Genomic DNA, 20,110 nt, shown 5'->3' on the forward strand with positions numbered 1-20,110 from the left:
ATGGCTGGTGTTCTAGTGAGTAGTCCCCGTATATTCCACTCTCTCCTCCCAGCCTTTTAGGAGGCCTTAGGCTTCAAACAAACCTCACAACTAGCTCCCAAGCTGGAAAGCTTCCTGCTAAGGGATCCATATAAGCTGGCTGTAAAATCAGAAGGTCAGAATTTGCAACAACATGGATGGACCTAGAGAGATTATCACACTAAGTGAAGTAAGTCGGAAAGAGAAAGATAAATTCCATACGATATCACTTACATGTGGAATCTAAAATATGACACAAATGAACTTATCTACGACACAGAAACAGACTCACAGACACAGAGAACAGACCTGTGGTTGCCAGTGGGAAGGGGGTGTGGGAGGGATGGATTGAGAGTTTGGGGTTAGCAGATGCAAACTGTTATATATGGGATGGATAAACAACAAGGTCCTACTGTATAGCACAGGGAACTACATTCAATATCCTGTGATAAACCACATGGAAAAGAACATGAAAAAGAATATATATATATATGTATAGCTGAATCACTTTGCTGTACACCAGAAAATAACACGACAATGTAAGTCAACTATATTTCAATAAAATACATTTTTTAAAATAATTAAAAGATAAAATCAGAAGGTCAGAGAATGCCCCAAATCATTAAAAAAAAAAAAAAAGATATTTGGTCCTACTCTTGTAACTTAAGAAACACAGGACCCAAGGGTTGGAAGGACTTGCTGAGGTCACAGCTAAGGGTGAGAGCTGCCAGGCCAGCATTCTTCCTACCCGCCCCCTACCTCCCCTCACTCACTGTATCTTTTCTTTTCTTTCTCTTTCATGTACTATTTCTCCGTTTCATGTACTGTTTCATCTACTATTTCTCATAAAGCCATTTGGCTCTGTGTTATTATTACTTAAAATCCATATTACAAACGATGCTTGTAGTGACGTATTTGTCATTTTAACATGGGAACATTGACAAATGCGACTTTGACCATTCCTTGATTAACATGTGTGCAAGGCCAGATGACTGTAGTACACATTCAGATATGGCACGCAGTGAAATTCCAACAGTTGGTCTGATTCATAAACACAGAGCTTTTGAAAAGTTAGGGCTGGTTGTGGTCCAATGTATTTATACATTTTTATTAGACTCAATTGAAAGATTTGAAAGGATGAATAAATTACTTTCCTATTTGCTTCATCTGCTGTTGCAGACGATGCCCAACAGATGTCACATATGAAATTCAAATTACATCTTCAAATGGAGCATAACTTTAGTAATGAATAATTCAAGAGAATAACTGAAAACCAGAATGATATTTTAGAGACATTTCTTTCATTGGAGAGAAACTGTTCGTGGAAAAATACTCACCTATTTATCTGACCATTTTCTACCTCGGTGAAATCATTGGAATCATTGCTAATGTTATCATCTTCGGGCACTGTCATGTTTTGCAATTCAGTTAATTCGAGTCCACTTTTGAAATGCATCATGTTTAGAAAGTACCTGTGGTCCAAATCCTCCTTTTCTGAGTGTATTTACAAGTGGATAGCAGCAAAAATATAAGGTTCACACCCCTAAAATACAACACAAGGAAAAATAATTAAACATACGAATATCACACTGATTGCACATAAGCTATTACACACAAATGCTTTGCTGATAACGTAACTTTTACATTGTTGCTATTCAAAACATTAAAGCAATCTTGGTGCATCAAGTTATAGAGGCTGTAAATTTTCTGTCTTTCATAAATCTTCCTCCATTTTTAACTATAAAATGAGTCATGTCCCATAATCTTTATGCTCACGTTCATAGGAATGCCATGTGATCTGTAGGCAACAGTGATGCCCTTTTATGAAGCAGTGTGTTTAAAAGGAAAGCGAATAGGTTATTTTAATGCGTCAGACCACAGGGCACACATATAGCTGGGTACAGACTGAACAGGCACAAAAGCACGTCTGATTTAGCAATCCCAGTTTAATAAAAATGCAAATCCTCAATAAATGGCATCATGCAGGATCAACCACCCAACCTGGAGGTCAAGCAGCAAAGGACATATCTGTGTTTTGAAATTTAGCAAACCGTTTATCCATCAACTGCAAGAGATTAAATCAGTCTCTTCAGTGAAATCACTCCATGTCAGGGAGTTAGGGAATTAAAAACTCATACTCAGGGGATTTAGGTTAATCCACCTGAAACTGTATTTCCTCACAGAAATGAAAGACTTGCCGAGTTCACATTTTCTCCCACATGGATGACTGTGATTTAAATTTCTAAGTGGTCACCAATAATATATAAGGGGGTAAAGAGTTTCAGACACACAGCATCACAAATCAAAAAGCAGGTGGCAACAGAGGTATGGTACTGTGATTTATTATAAAGAAGACATATTTGGTCTTCGTTCCTATTTCTGGTTCACAGCTCCCCAAACCCTTAGAATTTCCTAAGTGTTGAGGGTGATAAATGTCTTTTGGTATATTAATGAGGTGACTTTGGGAAAGCACCTACGGATGGGGGCTGGTTGCCAGTGGAGCCAAACATGTGATTAGAGAGTTGGAATTTTTAGCCCCACCCCGTGATTTCCGGGGAGAGGAGACAGGCCAGATCTTGAATCAATCACTAGTGGCCAATGAGTTCATCAATCATGCCTATGTAATGAAGCCTCCATAAAAAGCAAAAAAAGGAGGAGGTTCAAAGAATATCCATACTAGGGACCCAGAACTCCACCCCGTACTGGGCACCCAGCTCCACAAGGACTGAAGCTCCTGTGTTGAGGACCTTGCCCTGTGTATCTCTACATCTGGCTGTTGATTTGTATCCTCTGATATCTTTTGGAATAAATGGGTCACCTAGTGAGTAAATGGGTTTTCCTGAGTTCTGTGAGCTGATCTGGCAAATTAATGGAACCCAAGGAGGGGGTCATGGGAACCTCTGATTTATGGCCAGTCAGTCAGGAGCAAAGGCAATAACCTGGGCTTGTGACTGGTGTCTGAAGTGAAGGGCAGCCTTGTGGCATGGAGCCCTTGACCCGTAGAATCTCATTCTATCTACCAGTGGACAGTGTCAGAATTGAGTTGACAATTGTGGGTGTGGGGAAGCCTACACACACACACACACACACACACACACACATTGGAAATGGGTCCAGGAACCCTTTTAAGAGGTAAATGCAACTTCAAAAGTAAGGCCTGTAAAGGTATAGGAGCCTCACTAAGATAATCTCAGTGAGGCAATGGGGATCATGGAATGAAGCAGAATGTCAGCGAGATCTTTTTTTTAACCTCCAATGGATGATCCATCTTGGATGATGTTTTGATATTTTTGTCTGATCCTGAATTCCATAAGATAACTGTAACCTAGTTAAGAGTCAAAGCTCCAATGTGCCCATCTAAGCATCCTAGTATATCTGAAGAAGCATTTTGCTAACTGATAATATTTTCAGGACCCCTAGTAAGTACCCTAGAATGACACTTTTTTAAGAATTTCCTTCCTCTCAACCTAGGGCCAAGACGGGAATAAAGACGCAGACCTACTAGAGAATGGACTTGAGGACACGGGGAGGGGTAAGGGTAAGCTGGGACAAAGTGATTGAGTGGCATGGACATATATATACTACCAAATGTAAAACAGATAGCTAGTGGGAAGCAGCTGCATAGCACAGGGAGATCAGCTAGGTGCTTTGTGACCACCTAGAGCGGTGGGATAGGGAGGGTGGGAGGGAGACGCAAGAGGGAAGAGATATGGGAACATATGTATATGTATAGCTGATTCACTTTGTTACAAAGCAGAAACTAACACACCATTGTAAAGCAATTATACTCCAATAAAGATGTTAAAAAAAAAAAAAAAAGAATTTCCTTCTTCTCTTCCCCACAGCTAGGCCCCACCTTACTCCTTTCCATTCACACCGTCTCCTGTCTAGAATGAATCTTCCCTGGTTCCAGGATCCTTTACAGCTTCCACAAGATAAATACTGTCTAATACCTCAGATTCCAGGAGCCTCACCCTTCCTGCACGGCAGGGCCTCTCCTGGAAAGCAGGAAGCCAGGATGGGAGATTGGAGCTCCCCGAACTCCTGGTCTAAGGCTAACCTGGCAGCTCAGGGCTGATTCTTCCAGCTAGGGTGGTAGTGCTGGAGCCTGGGCCATGACTAATTGCTTTTAGTGTCTTCACACAGCAGCAGCATTTACAGCCTGTCTTTACTTTGCAAAAGTTGAAGTGCATCAGAAAGGTTAAACCCCCTTGTCACCCCTTGGCCCCTTCTGAAGAAAGCTGCACAAATGGACTGGGCTGGGTAACCCCTAGGAGTCTTGGCACACGGCCTCTTGCCTGTATGACTCCCTCAGAGGCCACTGAAGTGATACCATAGGGCTGCTAGAAAGTTCACTCAGTGGGGACTTCCCTGGTGGTCCAGTGGTAAAGAATACGCCTTACAGTGCAGGGGACAGGGGTTCGATCCCTGGTCAGGGAACTAAGATCCCACATGCCACGGGGCAACTAAGCCTGCGCGCTACAACTACTGAGCTCGCGTGCCTCAACTAGAGCCTGCGTGCCGCAAACTACAGAGCCCACGTGCTCTAGAACCCGCGCCCCACAACTAGAGAAGAGAAAGCCTGCACGCCACAACTAGAGAGGAGCCCGCGCACCACAACGAAGAGTCCCACATGCCTCAACAAAGATCCCGCGTGCCGCAACTAAGATCCGACACAGCCAAAGAAAGAAAGAAAGAAATAAATAATAAAATAAATCTTAAAAAAAAGAAAAAAAAAGTTCACTCAGTGGATGGTGTTTCCAATCTGGGTTAAGGAGTCCTTTTCTCTCTAAAAACTTGTAGGAGACAGGGTACTAGACAAAAAATTTCTGAGGAGAGGAAAAGTTGACTAACAACAGATCTGGAGTCTACTGTTTGAATGTAAACTTTCATATCAATATATGTGTGTGAATACAAATATATACTACACATACACACACACACACACACGTGCAATGGACCAAAAAGGAAAAGAATAAAAAGAACAGAGTAAGTTCTGGCCACTAAAATTATGTCAGTATTAGGCAAATGCCAGTTCTAAGTTAATCACATAGGATACATTTTTGCCTTTGGCTTAAAGAGAAATTTATTTTTTCACAGTTCCAGAAGTCCAAGATTAAGCTAATGGCAAGTTTTATTTCTTCTGAGGCCTCTCTCCTTGGCTTACAGATAGCTGTCTTCTTGATCTGTCCTCATATGGTCTTTCGTCTCTCTGTGTGTCTTCTGTATTGTAACCTCCTTTTCTTTTTTCTTTTTTTTTAAATTTAGGATAAATTTTTATTGTTGTGAAATAACCTATCTGAAATCTAACTTACTGTTGAAAATAAAAACTGGAAAAATGGGGAAAATTAACAAAGTTAGTGACATCTGTCACTAAGGTTGAGGCCACACTTAGGAAGTACCATCCATTCAATTTATTATATACATTGAGTGCTAGGTGATGAAAGGATTTTAAAAGTCTGAAAAGGATCTGAGGCAGCTTCACAGAAAAATCACATTTGAACTGGCTCTTGAAAAAGAAAACAAAAATTTTCTGGTTCTAAAGCTAATATATGCCCACTGTAGAATCTTTAGAGCGAACATTGTACAAGAAACCCCACCACCCAAAATGGGTCACTGTTAGAGTTTCACATGCTTCCTCCCTCCTTTTCTTCTTTTTTTCTTTTCCTTTCTTTCTTCCTCTCTAGCTCTCTCTCCTCTCTCTTTTTTATTTAACATTGGAATTTTAGACTGTTTTTAGTCTGTCTTTCATGTAATATTACATAGTATGTATTTTGAAGAACAGAAGTGTTTTTTAAAAGTATATTAGTTCCTTGTTAATAAATAATACAGGCCTTTGTAGAAAAATTCGAAAATACAAGCTTGCAAATGAAAGAAAGAACAAATAAAAAGAAAAAAGTCACCTGTTATCTCAACAAGCAGAGATGATCACTGTATATATATTGGAGTATAACCTTCAAGGATTTTTCTACGCACATAGATATAGTGCCTGGCACACAGTAGGCACTCGATAAATATCTGTTAAATGAAAAGAATGAGTACAAATGTTTTAAAGATATGTATACATTTACAAAAATGGAAATCATACCATAGAGTTTTTAAAACATATTTTTTCACTTAACAAGATATGGTCTCCTATCCTGAGTTATGTCCATAAACACGGGTCTACACCATTACGGCAAATGCTCCTTAACCGCTTGACTGTGCCATAAATTGACATCCAACCTACTACTGCTAGACAGTCACACTGCCTGGTGGACAGGAGACTGACAGGTGGAGATGGGCCCTGAGCTGAGACTTTTCAATGAAGGAAAACACGGCCAACGACAAAGACACAGGAAGTGCAGGTTGAGTTTAAGAAACAAAAGAATTATAGTTTCACTGAAAGACTGAAGCAATTATCAGACTATACAGTTAATTAAAAGACCGAATGGGGTCATCATGTGAAGATCTTGACGCTAACCCAACCACAATTACTATCTCCCAACATTTATAATAGGTTACAAATAGAATATTTCTGATCCTTCACTGCAATCTTGTGAGGTATTCTTAAGAAGCATTATTATCTTGCCATGCTTACTGGTACGTTTTACTAATAGTACCAATGTAAAATACAGAAACTTCTTCTCTACTCTTCATGGTGATATGCATCAAAGGAGAGGATACATAGAGAAACCTGGTTTGGTCTTTCTTACGTTGCTTACAACCTACTGAAACAAGCAAGACCTTCCCATATAAAATGACAGTATATCATAAAACATTTGCGTGATAGAGACCAAACTGTACAATAGAACAAAGAATAAGTCCAGAAAGATTTCAGAGACATACATACATACATATGTACATACAGGAAGGAAGGAGGGAAGGAAAGAAGGAAGGAAGGAAAGAAGGGAGGGAGGGAGGTGGGGGGAGGGAGGAAGGAAATTGGAACCTGCAGAAATGAGGTAAGGTTTTATAAAGAGTTAGGACTTGAACTATGTCTAAAAATAGGTAGGATTTAGACTGGGGTAGGGAAGGCATTCCTTGCACTGGAAACAGCACAGGCAAAGACGTGGAGGCCAAATGTGCACAGAACACCCACTCAGATGAATCTAGCTACAGCAGAGGGAGCAAGGTACATGTTCCTGAGTAATAAGAGGTTATATTGGTTTAGCAAAAGCTGATTAAAAAATTGTAGAGAGAAAGCCAAACCAAAGAATATACTATAACTCAAACGTTGTCCAAAATTGCTTTTGGGGATAAATAAACAAAAATACAATTTCAATCGCTAAGACACTGTGTGATGGATTGGCCCACTCAATATTTGTTCCCACGTCTTTCTAGTCCAGTTCTGTATCTAGAGGCTAGAGAGTTGCAAACTACATTTCCCACATTCCTTTGCAGCTAGGGGTCTAGAAAAGATTTAGATTCCACCAATCAGAGAGCAAAGTGGTGGGGTCCAGGCACCCATTTTGCTGGTACATTTCTAGCAGGTGCCACAGACAGCACTGGAGCCAACAACTGTGGCTATGAATTCCTGATCATCAGATTTGGCCTAAGTGACGTGCTCCTGGAGCATATGTTCAAACAATGAGAAACCGGCTTCCTGGCTTCCTGATGGAGGCACAAGAGCTGCCCCTAAAGCCAGATGAGTGGTGGTGTTCCTGGTGATTCTTCCTAGAGACCCAGCCTAAAGCCTGGTCTGCCATCTTTCCTAACAATTTTACAGGCCTTAATTCCCCATATTCAATCCCTTTTGCTTAACATACATAGAAGGATCTCTGTTAATATGCAGCTAAACCCTGACTGATATTCTTAATTTTATTTTTTCCTCCCTCTAAAATTTTCTATTATGAAAATTTTAAACATATATAAAAGTGGACAGAATAGAATAATGGACGTCCATGTAGCAACTTCAACAAGGATCATTTCAGGCCAGTCTTGTTGAAGTTTTACCCCCACCATCACATAGAATTATTTAACAAAAGATCCCAGATATCCTATCATTTGTAACTATTTCAGCACATATCTCTAAAAGGTCAGATCTATTTTTAAAACAATATCACCATATCACGATCACACCTAAAATGTAACAAGAATTCCTTTATGACATTAAATATCCTGTCACACACACTTAATTTCAAAATTGTTATGAATCACTATTATTTTTTTTTATTCTGAAGAATAAGATCACACCTCTCCCAGCTCAGCTCCTGAAAATCAATTATGACAGCTAGGTGAGTGGCTTTGAGAATGTGTTAGGCATAAGGCCAATGACGGTCCTGGTCTTCCTGCCATCTCTTCCCATAACCAACTGAGCCTATTTACACACTTGAGGTCCTTGGTGCACCGGGCTCTTCACTGTATTTCAAAGGGCCTCACACAGGCTAAACAGGTTAACTAAAATGTCAAGAGTCCTTGCTTTTGGCAAGATTGCCTTAATGTGATAATCCTAGATTCTGACTGGCAATGGTATATATCTTTGAGTAAAAAAAGTGGGAAGTGAATTAATATTTTCAAGTTGTAGTCAAAACTCACTGAACAGTATACTTAAGATCCAGATGTTGCATTCCACATCAGTTATACTTCAACTAAAATAAAAGCTTAAAATTGATAGTCTTTGAAAACCTGGGGTCCTCGGGAGGCGGGGAATGGCCTTCAGTAGTGAAAGGCTGGGACCCAGTAAGCATTCTCATAAGAAAAGGTGTTTTCTCTCTTCTTACACAAAACTCATGACTTGGGGGACGAGGGGAAGATGGCGGAAGAGTAAGACGCGGAGATCACCTTCCTCCCCACAGATACACCAGAAATACATCTACACGTGGAACAACTCCTACAGAACACCTACTGAACGCTGGCAGAAGACCTCAGACCTCCCAAAAGGCAAGAAACTCCCCCACGTACCTGGGTAGGGCAAAAGAAAAAAGAATAAACAGAGACAAAAGGGTAGGGACGGAACCTGCACCAGTGGGAGGGAGCTGTGAAGGAGGAAATGTTTCCACACACTAGAAGCCCCTTAGCGGGCGGAGACTGCGGGAGGCAGAGGGGGGAGCTTTGAGGCCGCGGAGTAGAGCACAGCAACAGGGTGCGGAGGGCAAAGCGGAGCGATTCTCGCACAGAGGATCAGAGCCGACCGGCACTCACCAGCCCAAGAGGCTTGTCTGCTCACTGCTCACCCGCTGGGGCGGACGAGGCTGGGAGCTGATGCTCGGGCTTCGGTCAGAGCGCAGGGAGAGGACTGGGGTTGGCGGTGTGAACACAGCCTGCAGGGGGCTATTGCGCCACGGCTAGCCGGGAGGGAGTCTGGGGGAAAAGTCTGGACCTGCCGAAGAGGCAAGAGACTTTTCTTTCCCTCTTTGTTTCCTGGTGCGCGAGGAGAGGGGATTAAGAGCGCTGCTTAAAGGAGCTCCAGAGACGGGTGCGAGCGGCGCTAAAAGCGCGAACCCCAGAGACGGGCATGAGACGCTAAGGCCGCTGCTGCCGCCACCAAGAAGCCCGTGTGCGAGCACAGGTCACTCTCCACACCCCCCTTCCGGGGAGCCTGTGCAGCCCGCCACTGCCAGGGTTCCGTGATCCAGGGACAACTTCCCCAGGAGAACGCACGGCGCGCCTCAAGCTGGTGCAACGTCACGCAGGCCTCTGCCGCCGCAAGCCCGCCCCGCACTCTGTGCCCCTCCCTCCCCCCGGCCTGAGTGAGCCAGAGACCCCGAATCAGCGGCTCCTTTAACCCCGTCCTGTCTGAGCGAAGAACAGACGCCCTCCGGCGACCTACATGCAGAGGCGGGGCCCAATTCAAAGCTGAGCCCTGGGAGCTGTGAGAACCAAGAAGAGAAAGGGAAATCTCTCCCAGCAGCCTCAGAAGCAGCGGATTAAATCTCCACAATCAACTTGATGTACCCTGCATCTGTGGAATACATGAATACACAACGAATCATCCCAAATTGAGGTGGACTTTGAGAGCAAGATTTATTATTTTTTCCCCTTTTCCTTTTTGTGAGTGTGTATGTGTATGCTTCTGTGTGAGATTTTGTCTGTATAGCTTTGCTTCCACCATTTGTCCTAGGGTTCTATCCGTTTTTTTTCTTCTTTTAAAAAAAAAACATTTTTTTTCTTAATAATTATTTTTTATTTTAATAACTTTATTTTATTTTATCTTACTTTATTATATTTTACTTTATCTTCTTTCTTTCTTTCCTGCCTCCCTCCCTCCCTCTCTCCCTCCCTCTCGCTCTCTCTCTTTCTTTTTTTCTTTCTTCTTCAGGACACTGGTCCACAGGAGACCTCCCAGCTCCACATAATATCAAACGGCGAAAATCTCCCAGACATCTCCATCTCAACACCAGCACCCAGCTTCACTCAACGACCAGCAAGCTACAGTGCTGGACACCCTATGCAAACAACTAGCGAGACAGGAACACAATCCCACCCATTAGCAGAGAGGCTGCCTAAAATCATAGTAAGTCCAGACACCCCAAAACACACCACCAGACGTGGACCTGCCCACCAGAGAGACAAGATCCAGCCTCATCCACCAGAACACAGGTACTAGTCCCCTCCACCAGGAAGCCTACACAACCCACTGAACCAACCTTAGCCACTGGGGACAGACACCAAAAACAACGGGAACTACGAACCTGCAGCCTGCAAAAAGGAGACCCCAAACACAGTAAGATAAGCAAAATGAGAAGACAGAAAAACACACACCAGATGAAGGAGCAAGATAAAAACCCACCAGACCTAACAAATGAAGAGGAAATAGGCAGTCTACCTGAAAAAGAATTCAGAATAATGATAGTAAAGATGATCCAAAATCTTGAAAACAGAATGGACAAAATGCAAGAAACATTTAACAAGGACCTAGAAGAACTAAAGATGAAACAAGCAATGATGAACAACACAATAAATGAAATTAAAAATACTCTAGATGGGATCAATAGCAGAATAACTGAGGCAGAAGAACGGATAAGTGACCTGGAAGATAAAAGAGTGGAAATAACTACTGCAGAGCAGAATAAAGAAAAAAGAATGAAAAGAACTGAGGACAGTCTCAGAGACCTCTGGGACAACATTAAACGCACCAACATTCGAATTATAGGGGTTCCAGAAGAAGAAGAGAAAAAGAAAGGGACTGAGAAAATATTTGAAGAGATTATAGTTGAAAACTTCCCGAATATGGGAAAGGAAATAGTTAATCAAGTCCAGGAAGCACAGAGAGTCCCATACAGGATAAATCCAAGGAGAAACACGCCAAGACACATATTAATCAAACTGTCAAAAATTAAATACAAAGAAAACATATTAAAAGCAGCAAGGGAGAAACAACAAATAACACACAAGGGAATCCCCATAAGGTTAACAGCTTATCTTTCAGCAGAAACTCTACAAGCCAGAAGGGAGTGGCAGGACATATTTAAAGTGGTGAAGGAGAAGAACCTGCAACCAAGATTACTCTACCCAGCAAGGATCTCATTCAGATTTGATGGAGAAATTAAAACCTTTACAGAGAAGCAAAAGCTGAGAGAGTTCAACACCACCAAACCAGCTTTACAACAAATGCTAAAGGAACTTCTCTAGGCAAGAAACAAAAGAGAAGGAAAGACCTACAATAACGAACCCAAAACAATTAAGAAAATGGGAATAGGAACATACATATCGATAATTACCTTAAATGTAAATGGACTAAATGCTCCCACCAAAAGACACAGATTGGCTGAATGGATACAAAAACAAGACCCATCTATATGCTTTCTACGAGAGACCCACTTCAGACCTGGAGACACATACAGACTGAAAGTAAGGGGATGGAAAAAGATATTCCATGCAAATGGAAACCAAAAGAAAGCTGGAGTAGCAATTCTCATATCAGACAAAATAGACTTTAAAATAAAGACTACTGGAAGAGACAAAGAAGGACACTACATAATGATCAAGGGATCAATCCAAGAAGAAGATATAATAATTGTAAATATTTATGCACCCAACATAGGAGCACCTCTATACATAAGGCAAATACTAACAGCCATAAAAGGGGAAATCGACAGTAGCACATTCATAGTAGGGGACTTTAACACCCCACTTTCACCCATGGACAGATCATCCAAAATGAAAATAAATAAGGAAACACAAGCTTTAAATGATACATTCAACAAGATGGTCGTAATTGATATTTATACGACATTCCATCCAAAAACAACAGAAGACACATTTTTCTCAAGTGCTCATGGAACATTCTCCAGGATAGATCATATCTTGGGTCACAAGTCAAGCCTTGGAAAATTTAAGAAAATTGAAATTGCATCAAGTATCTTTTCCGACCACAATGCTATGAGACTAGGTATCAATTACAGGAAAAGATCTGTAAAAAATACAAACACATGGAGGCTAAACAATACACTACTTAATAATGAAGTGATCACTGAAGAAATCAAAGAGGAAATCAAAAAATACCTGGGAACAAATGACAATGGAGACACGATGACCCAAAACCTATGGGATGCAGCAAAAGCAGTTCTAAGAGGGAAGTTTATAGCAAAAGCAGTTCTAAGAGGGAAGTTTATACCTTAAGAAACAGGAAACATCTCGAATAAACAACCTAAAGCAATTAGAGAAAGAACAACAAAACCCCAAAGTTAGCAGAAGGAAAGAAATCATAAAAATCAGATCAGAAATAAATGAAAAAGAAATGAAGGAAACAATAGCAAAGATCAATACAACTAACAGCTGGTTCTTTGAGAAGATAAACAAAATTGATAAACCATGAGCCAGACTCATCAAGAAAAAAAGGGAGAAGACTCAAATCAATAGAATTAGAAATGAAAAAGGAAAAGTAACAACTGACACTGCAGAAATACAAAACATCATGAGAGATTACTGCAAGCAACTCTATGCCAATAAAATGGATAACCTGGAAGAAATGGACAAATTCTTAGAAATGCACAACCTGCCAAGACTGAATCAGGAAGAAATAGAAAATATGAACAGACCAATCACAAGCACTGAAATTGAAACTGTGATTAAAAATCTTCCAACAAACAAAAGCTCAGGACCAGATGGCTTCACAGGTGAATTCTATCAAACATTTAGGGAAGAGCTAACACCTATCCTTCTCAAACTCTTCCAAAATATAGCAGAGGGAGGAACACTCCCAAATTCATTCTACGAGGCCACCATCACCCTGATACCAAAACCAGACAAGGATGTCACAAAGAAAGAAAGCTGCAGGCCAGTATCACTGATGAACATAGATGCAAAAATCCTCAACAAAATACTAGCAAACAGAATCCAACGGCACATTAAAAGGATCATACACCATGATCAAGTGGGGCTTATTCCAGGAATGCAAGGATTCTACAATATATGCAAATCAATCAACGTGATACACCATATTAACAAATTGAAGGAGAAAAAACATATGATCATCTCAACAGATGCAGAGAAAGCTTTTGACAAAATTCAACACCCATTTATGATAAAAACCCTGCAGAAAGTAGGCATAGAGGGAACTTTCCTTAACATAATAAAGGCCATATATGACAAACCCACAGCCAACATTATCCTCAATGGTGAAAAACTGAAAGCATTTCCACTAAGATCAGGAAGAAGACAAGGTTGCCCACTCTCACCACTCTTATTCAACATAGTTTTGGAAGTTTTAGCCATAGCAATCAGAGAAGAAAAGGAAAGAAAAGGAATCCAAATCAGAAAAGAAAAAGTAAAGCTGTCACTGTTTGCAGATGACATGATACTATACATAGAGAATCCTAAAGATGCTACCAGAAAACTACTAGAGCTAATCAATGAATTTGGTAAAGTAGCAGGATACAAAATTAATGCACAGAAATCTCTGACATTCCTGTACACTAATGATGAAAAATCTGAAAGTGAAATCAAGAAAACACTCCCATTTACCATTGCAACAAAAAGAATAAAATATCTAGGAATAAACCTACCTAAGGAAACAAAAGACCTGTATGCAGAAAATTATAAGACACCAATGAAAGAAATTAAAGATGATACAAATAGATGGAGAGATATACCATGTTCTTGGATTGGAAGAATCAACATTTTGAAAATGACTCTACTACCCAAAGCAATCTACAGATTCAATGCAATCCCTATCAAATTACCAGTGGCATTTTTCACAGAACTAGAACAAAAAAATTCTCAATTTGTTTGGAAACACAAAAGACCCCGAATAACCAAAGCAATCTTGAGAACGAAAAACGGAGCTGGAGGAATCAGGCTCCCTGACTTCAGACTATACTACAAAGCTACAGTAATCAAGACAGTATGGTACTGGCACAAAAACAGAAAGATAGATCAATGGAACAGGATAGAAGCCCAGAGATAACCCCACGCACATATGGTCACCTTATCTTTGATAAAGGAGGCAGGAATGTACAGCGGAGAAAGGACAGCCTCTTCAATAAGTGGTGCTGGGAAAACTGGACAGGTACATGTAAAAGTATGAGGTTTGATCATTCCCTAACACCATACACAAAAATAAGCTCAAAATGGATTAAAGACTTAAATGTAAGGCCAGAAACTATCAAACTCTTAGAGGAAAACATAGGCAGAACACTCTATGACATAAATCACAGCAAGATCCTTTTTGACCCACCTCCTAGAGTAATGGAAATAAAAACAAAAATAAACAAATGGGACCTAATGAAACTTCAAAGTTTTGCACAGCAAAGGAAACCATAAACAAGACCAAAAGACAACCCTCAGAATGGGAGAAAATATTTGCAAATGAAGCAACTGACAAAGGATTAATCTCCAAAAGTTTTAAGCAGCTCATGCATCTCAGTAACAAAAAAACAAACAACACAATCCAAAAATGGGCAGAAGACCTAAATAGACATTTCTCCAAAAAAGATATACAGACTGCCAACAAACACATGAAAGGATGCTCAACATCATTAATCATCAGAGAAATGCAAATCAAAACTATAATGAGATATCATCTCACACCAGTCAGAATGGCCATCATCAAAAAATCTAGAAACAATAAATGCTGGATAGGGTGTGGAGAAAAGGGAACACTCTTGCACTGCTGGTGGGAATGTGAATTGGTACAGCCACTATGGAGAACAGTATGGAGGTTCCTTAAAAAACTACAAATAGAACTACCATATGACCCAGCAATCCCACTACTGGGCATATACCCTGAGAAAACCATAATTCAAAAAGAGTCATGTACCAAAATATTCATTGCACCTCTATTTACAATAGCGAGGAGATGGAAACAACCTAAGTGTCCATCATCGGATGAATGGATAAAGAAGATGTGGCACATATATACAGTGGAATATTACTCAGCCATAAAAAGAAACGAAATTGAGTTATTTGTAGTGAGGTGGATGGACCTAGAGTCTGTCATACAGAGTGAAGTAAGTCAGAAAGAGAAAAATAAATACCGTATGCTAACACATATATATGGAATTTAAGAAAAAAATATGTCATGAAGAACCTAGGGGTAAGATAGGAATAAAGACACAGACCTACTAGAGAATGGACTTGAGGATATGGGGAGGGGGAAGGGTAAGCTGTGACAAAGCGAGAGAGTGGCATGGACATATATACACTACCAAACGTAAAATAGATAGCTAGTGGGAAGCAGCCACATAGCACAGGGAGATCAGCTCGGTGCTTTGTGACCACCTAGAGGTGGGGGATAGGGAGGGTGGGAGGGAGGGAGACGCAAGAGGGAAGAAATGTGGGAACATATGTATATGTATAACTGATTCACTTTGTTATAAAGCAGGAACTAACACACCATTGTAAAGCAATCATACTCCAATAAAGTTGTAAAAAAAAAACCAAACAACTCATGACTTATCCAGTGTTTATGTCTCAGCTCTGCTAGGCCTTGGCCTCCCACTTTCTCTCTACTGGCTTCCCCGACTTCTGTCAGTCACGCTCAGCCTCATATCTGGAAAGTAACCTTGAACTGTCACCCCTCCCTCCTGTCTTTACTGCAAACAGTCTGAACAACTTGCCCCTGACCTCATCATTCCCCTGAACCCAGGATCCACTGGCAAATCCGGGCTTCACCCTTCAGGAGCTGTGTTGACCCTGGGCAAGTAGGTTAACTTCTCTTTACCACAGTGTCCTCTTCTGTAAAATGGAGATAAAGTAGTACCCACCTTACAGAGTCCTTATAAAGACTCCATAATTGGGTCCATGCTCGGCCTGATTCTGGTAACGAGGGTGACTGTCACTGCTACTATTGCTACCTCTTCCTAATCAAGGCAAGTGGCCTTTTCTCGGTCCTCATCCCTTCACTTCCCTGCACAGGAGGGTCACTGTTTCCTGACCTCCACCACCTTGCCCCTCGCCGCATCCTCCTTTGCCAGCTCCTGTCCTCCTCCCAGCCTCAGTGTGGGCAGCCCTTCTCCATCCCTTCTTCCTCCGCACACTCCAAACTCTTTCCTTTGTAAGTTTCAAGCCTGAAGTGTCAGGCTCCACCCCGCAAGGGCATCTTTCATATCTTTTTCCCCCCCAGGCCTTTTCATTTTACAAAACTAGAAATCCTCTGCGTTTTGAAATAGGATCTTCCTCATAAATACTACTTGCTAATGATCACGTCACTTAACATGGCATGTGTTTCTTCATCTGTAAACTGAGAAGGCTGCAGGGGAGAGGCAATCTCTCAGGTTCCCTCCTGCTCAGAAAAATTTCCACGAATTCTCTTCAGACCCCAGCTGCCCGCCGGCCCTCCCCACGTGGATGTTTGCCATGACCTCCAACTCCACGTGCCTCACTGAACACATCACCCGACCTCACACATCAGCTTTTCTATTTCTGTTCACGATAATGTTCGTTCCCCTCCTCACTCAGACATGGAACCTGGATATCTAATCAGTCCCCAGGTCCTATCGACATTCTTTCATACCGTCCCTTCCTTCCTCTCATTCCTTCCGGCTCCCCAGTCCTAGCCTGGCCAGTCGCTTCCCACCGTGCTGCCTACTGAGCCCTACCCACTTCAGGAAGACGCAGGTTCTTCCTGAAAATCCATGTCTTGCACATTCCTCTTTCCCCCCCACTTGCCAATCATAACTGTTCCTAATAGCTGAATCCCTGGAACCTCAAATTCAAGGCCCAGATTGCTCTTACCTCTCTCTTTAAATTTCTCTCCCACGATGTTCCTTCTGAACCTTCCATTCCTGTGATGGACCTACGTATAAGCAGTTTCCTGCTTTGCTTCCACCATCTTGGTCCTAACATACTTCCCGCAAACCCCTTCCCCATCAAGCTCATGCTCATTTAAGTACATTTCTTTCAAAGCCCATCTTGCTGGCTTGCATGCTTTTTTTTTTTTTTTATTAATTTCAAGCCAACCTTCTCTGTGAGGTCTTCCTCCAATGACCAGCTCATGATTGATTATTTACTTGTGATGAATTCTTACAGCGCTTTTGTATAGATTACACATTGGCTTATAGCAAGAGTTCTTATATATTTTCATGATCTCCTTATGGAGTTATCCAGTTCCCTAATTATTATACATTTTCAACTTCTCGAGGGCAGGGACCACAGCCCTCTTAGCTCCCTAGCAAAGGTGATAGTAAATATGTTAACAATAATGGTGATGACTAAATTGAAGAAGCAGGCTATGATAATCTGTCTATAGACAATACAGCAGCAATCCTCACAAACACAATTTCACAGGAAAACATAACAAAAATGGGAAGTTAAAGGAAGCAACACATACAGCCCCACAGCACAGTTTTCATTAAGTCTGCCACTTAATTTCTTTTACATTTGATCCGGGCATGTGAGAATTACGTGAAAGTGCATTTAAAACTGTAAAGTACTATATGAATGGAAGGTATTTATCGTGAACATCCTGGCCTCTATGCCTGGAATGTTTGAGAACTCTTGGCATGATTTCTACAAGTTCAGAGAAAGGGTTGTATTAAAGGAGTGGTTCTCAACTGGGGACCATTTTGGAGCCCATTTGACCATGCCTGGAGACACTTTTTTGTTGTCAGAAGTGAGAGGGTGTCGCAGGCTTCTAGTGGAGAGAGATGCTGCTAAACACCATACAATGCACAGGGTGGCTGCCCACAACAAAGCCTTATCTGGCCCCAGATGCCAAGAGTGCCGAGGGTGAGAAGCCCCATGTTAAAGGAAGCTCACCAGAGGATCAAGACTGACCATTTCTGCACGGGGCAGAGACGAGCTGCTCACTTCCCTGGACAGACTGCCCTCTGCGTCCTGTCTTATTCACAGTATCCCAGCACCTGCTCCTACCACTCCACAAGGCTGTTCAGGTTCCCAGATGATCTTTTATTTTCTTAATTTTTATTTTTTTATTTAACTATTTCATTTTGTTGGAAAATATTTGACTAGGTAATACATGTACATAGTACAACATTCATAAAGTACAAAAGAGTCTACAGGGAAAAAAGCCTCCTTCACTCCTTAGCCCCCAAGAAGTTCCCTCCCATGTTTTCTTCTATAACTTTTACAGTTTTATTTTTTACATTAAAATCTTTGGCTCACCCAGATGATCTTTTAAATGTGTGTTATCAACATGCCCAGCCTATGATGTTGGGGAGTTAACCTACCCATATTCAGATGTTTTGAAACTATTCTGATTTCTCAAAGTCAGAAAATATTAATAAACTCTAGAAGTTAATCTGTAACTCTGGATATAGGAGGACGGACTGTATATTACATTACAAAAACTAAAGTTTGATTTAATTAAAACAGTGAGTGTCTTTGAGCAGTGTGAATACCACAAAAGTAAAAATCTTTCTCATCAACTGAAAATTCATGGATTTAAATAATTACATACAGAGTTTAAAAACAGCTTGGCATATTACAGCCTTTGAGAAATTCTTTTTCTTTGCACATGTATGTTTTTGCTATAGTAATATCCGTGATCAAGGATTACTACTGAACTAAAAACAATAAACAGGAGTTTATTTTTTTTAAGTCCTAGCTGTTATGACAGCTAACTCCCAACAAAATACTCCAGGAAAAACAGAAATAATGACAATTTGAAAGCACCACAAAGTGCTTTCAAACTGCATGTAAGGAGGTTCATTTATAAATATAAACATTAAAAAATATGCCTTTATTTGAAAAGAGAAAATATAATAAAACACACTATAACTAAATACCAAATGATGTTATAGTCCTTGAACAAGTTTTTTCTTCTCTTTGGACCTTTGTCTTAGACAGAATCTGAAGTTCAGATTAACTGATGCACTCTGAAAGATCTCTCCCAGTTCCAAAATCCTCTGAATTTATGATTCTGTAGACTGTTTCTTAATGAATCACTGTCATTTCAGAGATAAGAAGATGGGCTTGTGGACAAGTCTTTTGAATAGGTGACTTAGACTAGGAGTACTCAGTTCTGACTACACATAGAAATCACCTTGGGAGCTTTAGAAAAATAACAGTGATAATCTGCCCCCCTAACGCACACCAGTTTCTGATTCACTTGGTCTAGGATGGAATCTAAGCATGGATATTTTAAATGCTCTGTAGGGGATTCTAATGTGCTGCCAACATTAAGATCTACAGATTACATTGGGTTGGCCAAAAAGTTCATTCAGGTTTTTCCGTGAGATGGTATGGAAAAACCCGAACGAACTTTTTAGCCAATCCAATACTAAGGGTTTAAAAACAAATGCAGCAGGAGCCCAAGTTGGTAAGCTGAATGAGCAAAGCAGATTGGGCACAAGAAACTGGAGAACATGTGCCTCATCTATTTCAGTAAAAGTAAGACAGATCTTTTGGTTTCTTTTCAAGAAACGCCAGAAATCCCCAGGCTTTAAGTGAAATTCTGATACTGTACTTAAATGTTGACAACTAATTCCAAACAATTTTAAGAGAACATGGAGGTCCCACAAAATCTGCCCACAGGTTTCATTTGGTTCTGTAGCCACCAGTTTGCAACATAAACAAAACCAGTTCAATAAACCAAGCCCAGCTTTTCCTCTGTGCTCTGTCCTGCTGCTCTCCCAACTCAGGGCCTCCCCCTCCCAGACCTCGGGCCATAACCTCTCCCTTTCCTTTTCCTTTCCATTGTCTCTTTCTTTTCCAATCATCTTCATCATTCCTAAGACATGGAAACTGAGACCCACACATTAAATCTTTA

General features: G+C 40.9%; 1 protein-coding gene across 7 annotated transcripts in view; it reads right to left on the bottom strand.

Annotated features, from left to right (window-relative positions):
- SLC38A1 (solute carrier family 38 member 1) overlaps nt 1-20,110 on the bottom strand; it is a 70,270-nt gene that overhangs the window by 44,436 nt on the left and 5,724 nt on the right. For 4 of the 7 annotated variants that reach the window (XM_022572386.3, XM_022572387.3, XM_089920583.1 and 1 more), the window contains 2 exons: nt 5,922-6,036; nt 1,356-1,561 (listed from right to left, as the gene is read on the bottom strand). In XM_022572386.3, coding sequence (XP_022428094.1) covers nt 1,356-1,477 — 122 coding nt within the window. In that variant the 5' untranslated portion in view covers nt 1,478-1,561; nt 5,922-6,036. The remainder of the gene's footprint in view (nt 1-1,355; nt 1,562-5,921; nt 6,037-20,110) is intronic. The other 3 variants (XM_089920586.1, XM_022572384.3, XM_089920585.1) reach the window with 1 other exon arrangement.

The sequence above is a fragment of the Delphinapterus leucas genome, chromosome 11 (genome assembly GCF_059928025.1).
Source record: "Delphinapterus leucas isolate spDelLeu-1000000601 "Yukka" chromosome 11, BTC_Dleu_Yukka2, whole genome shotgun sequence".
NCBI lineage: Eukaryota > Metazoa > Chordata > Mammalia > Artiodactyla > Monodontidae > Delphinapterus > Delphinapterus leucas.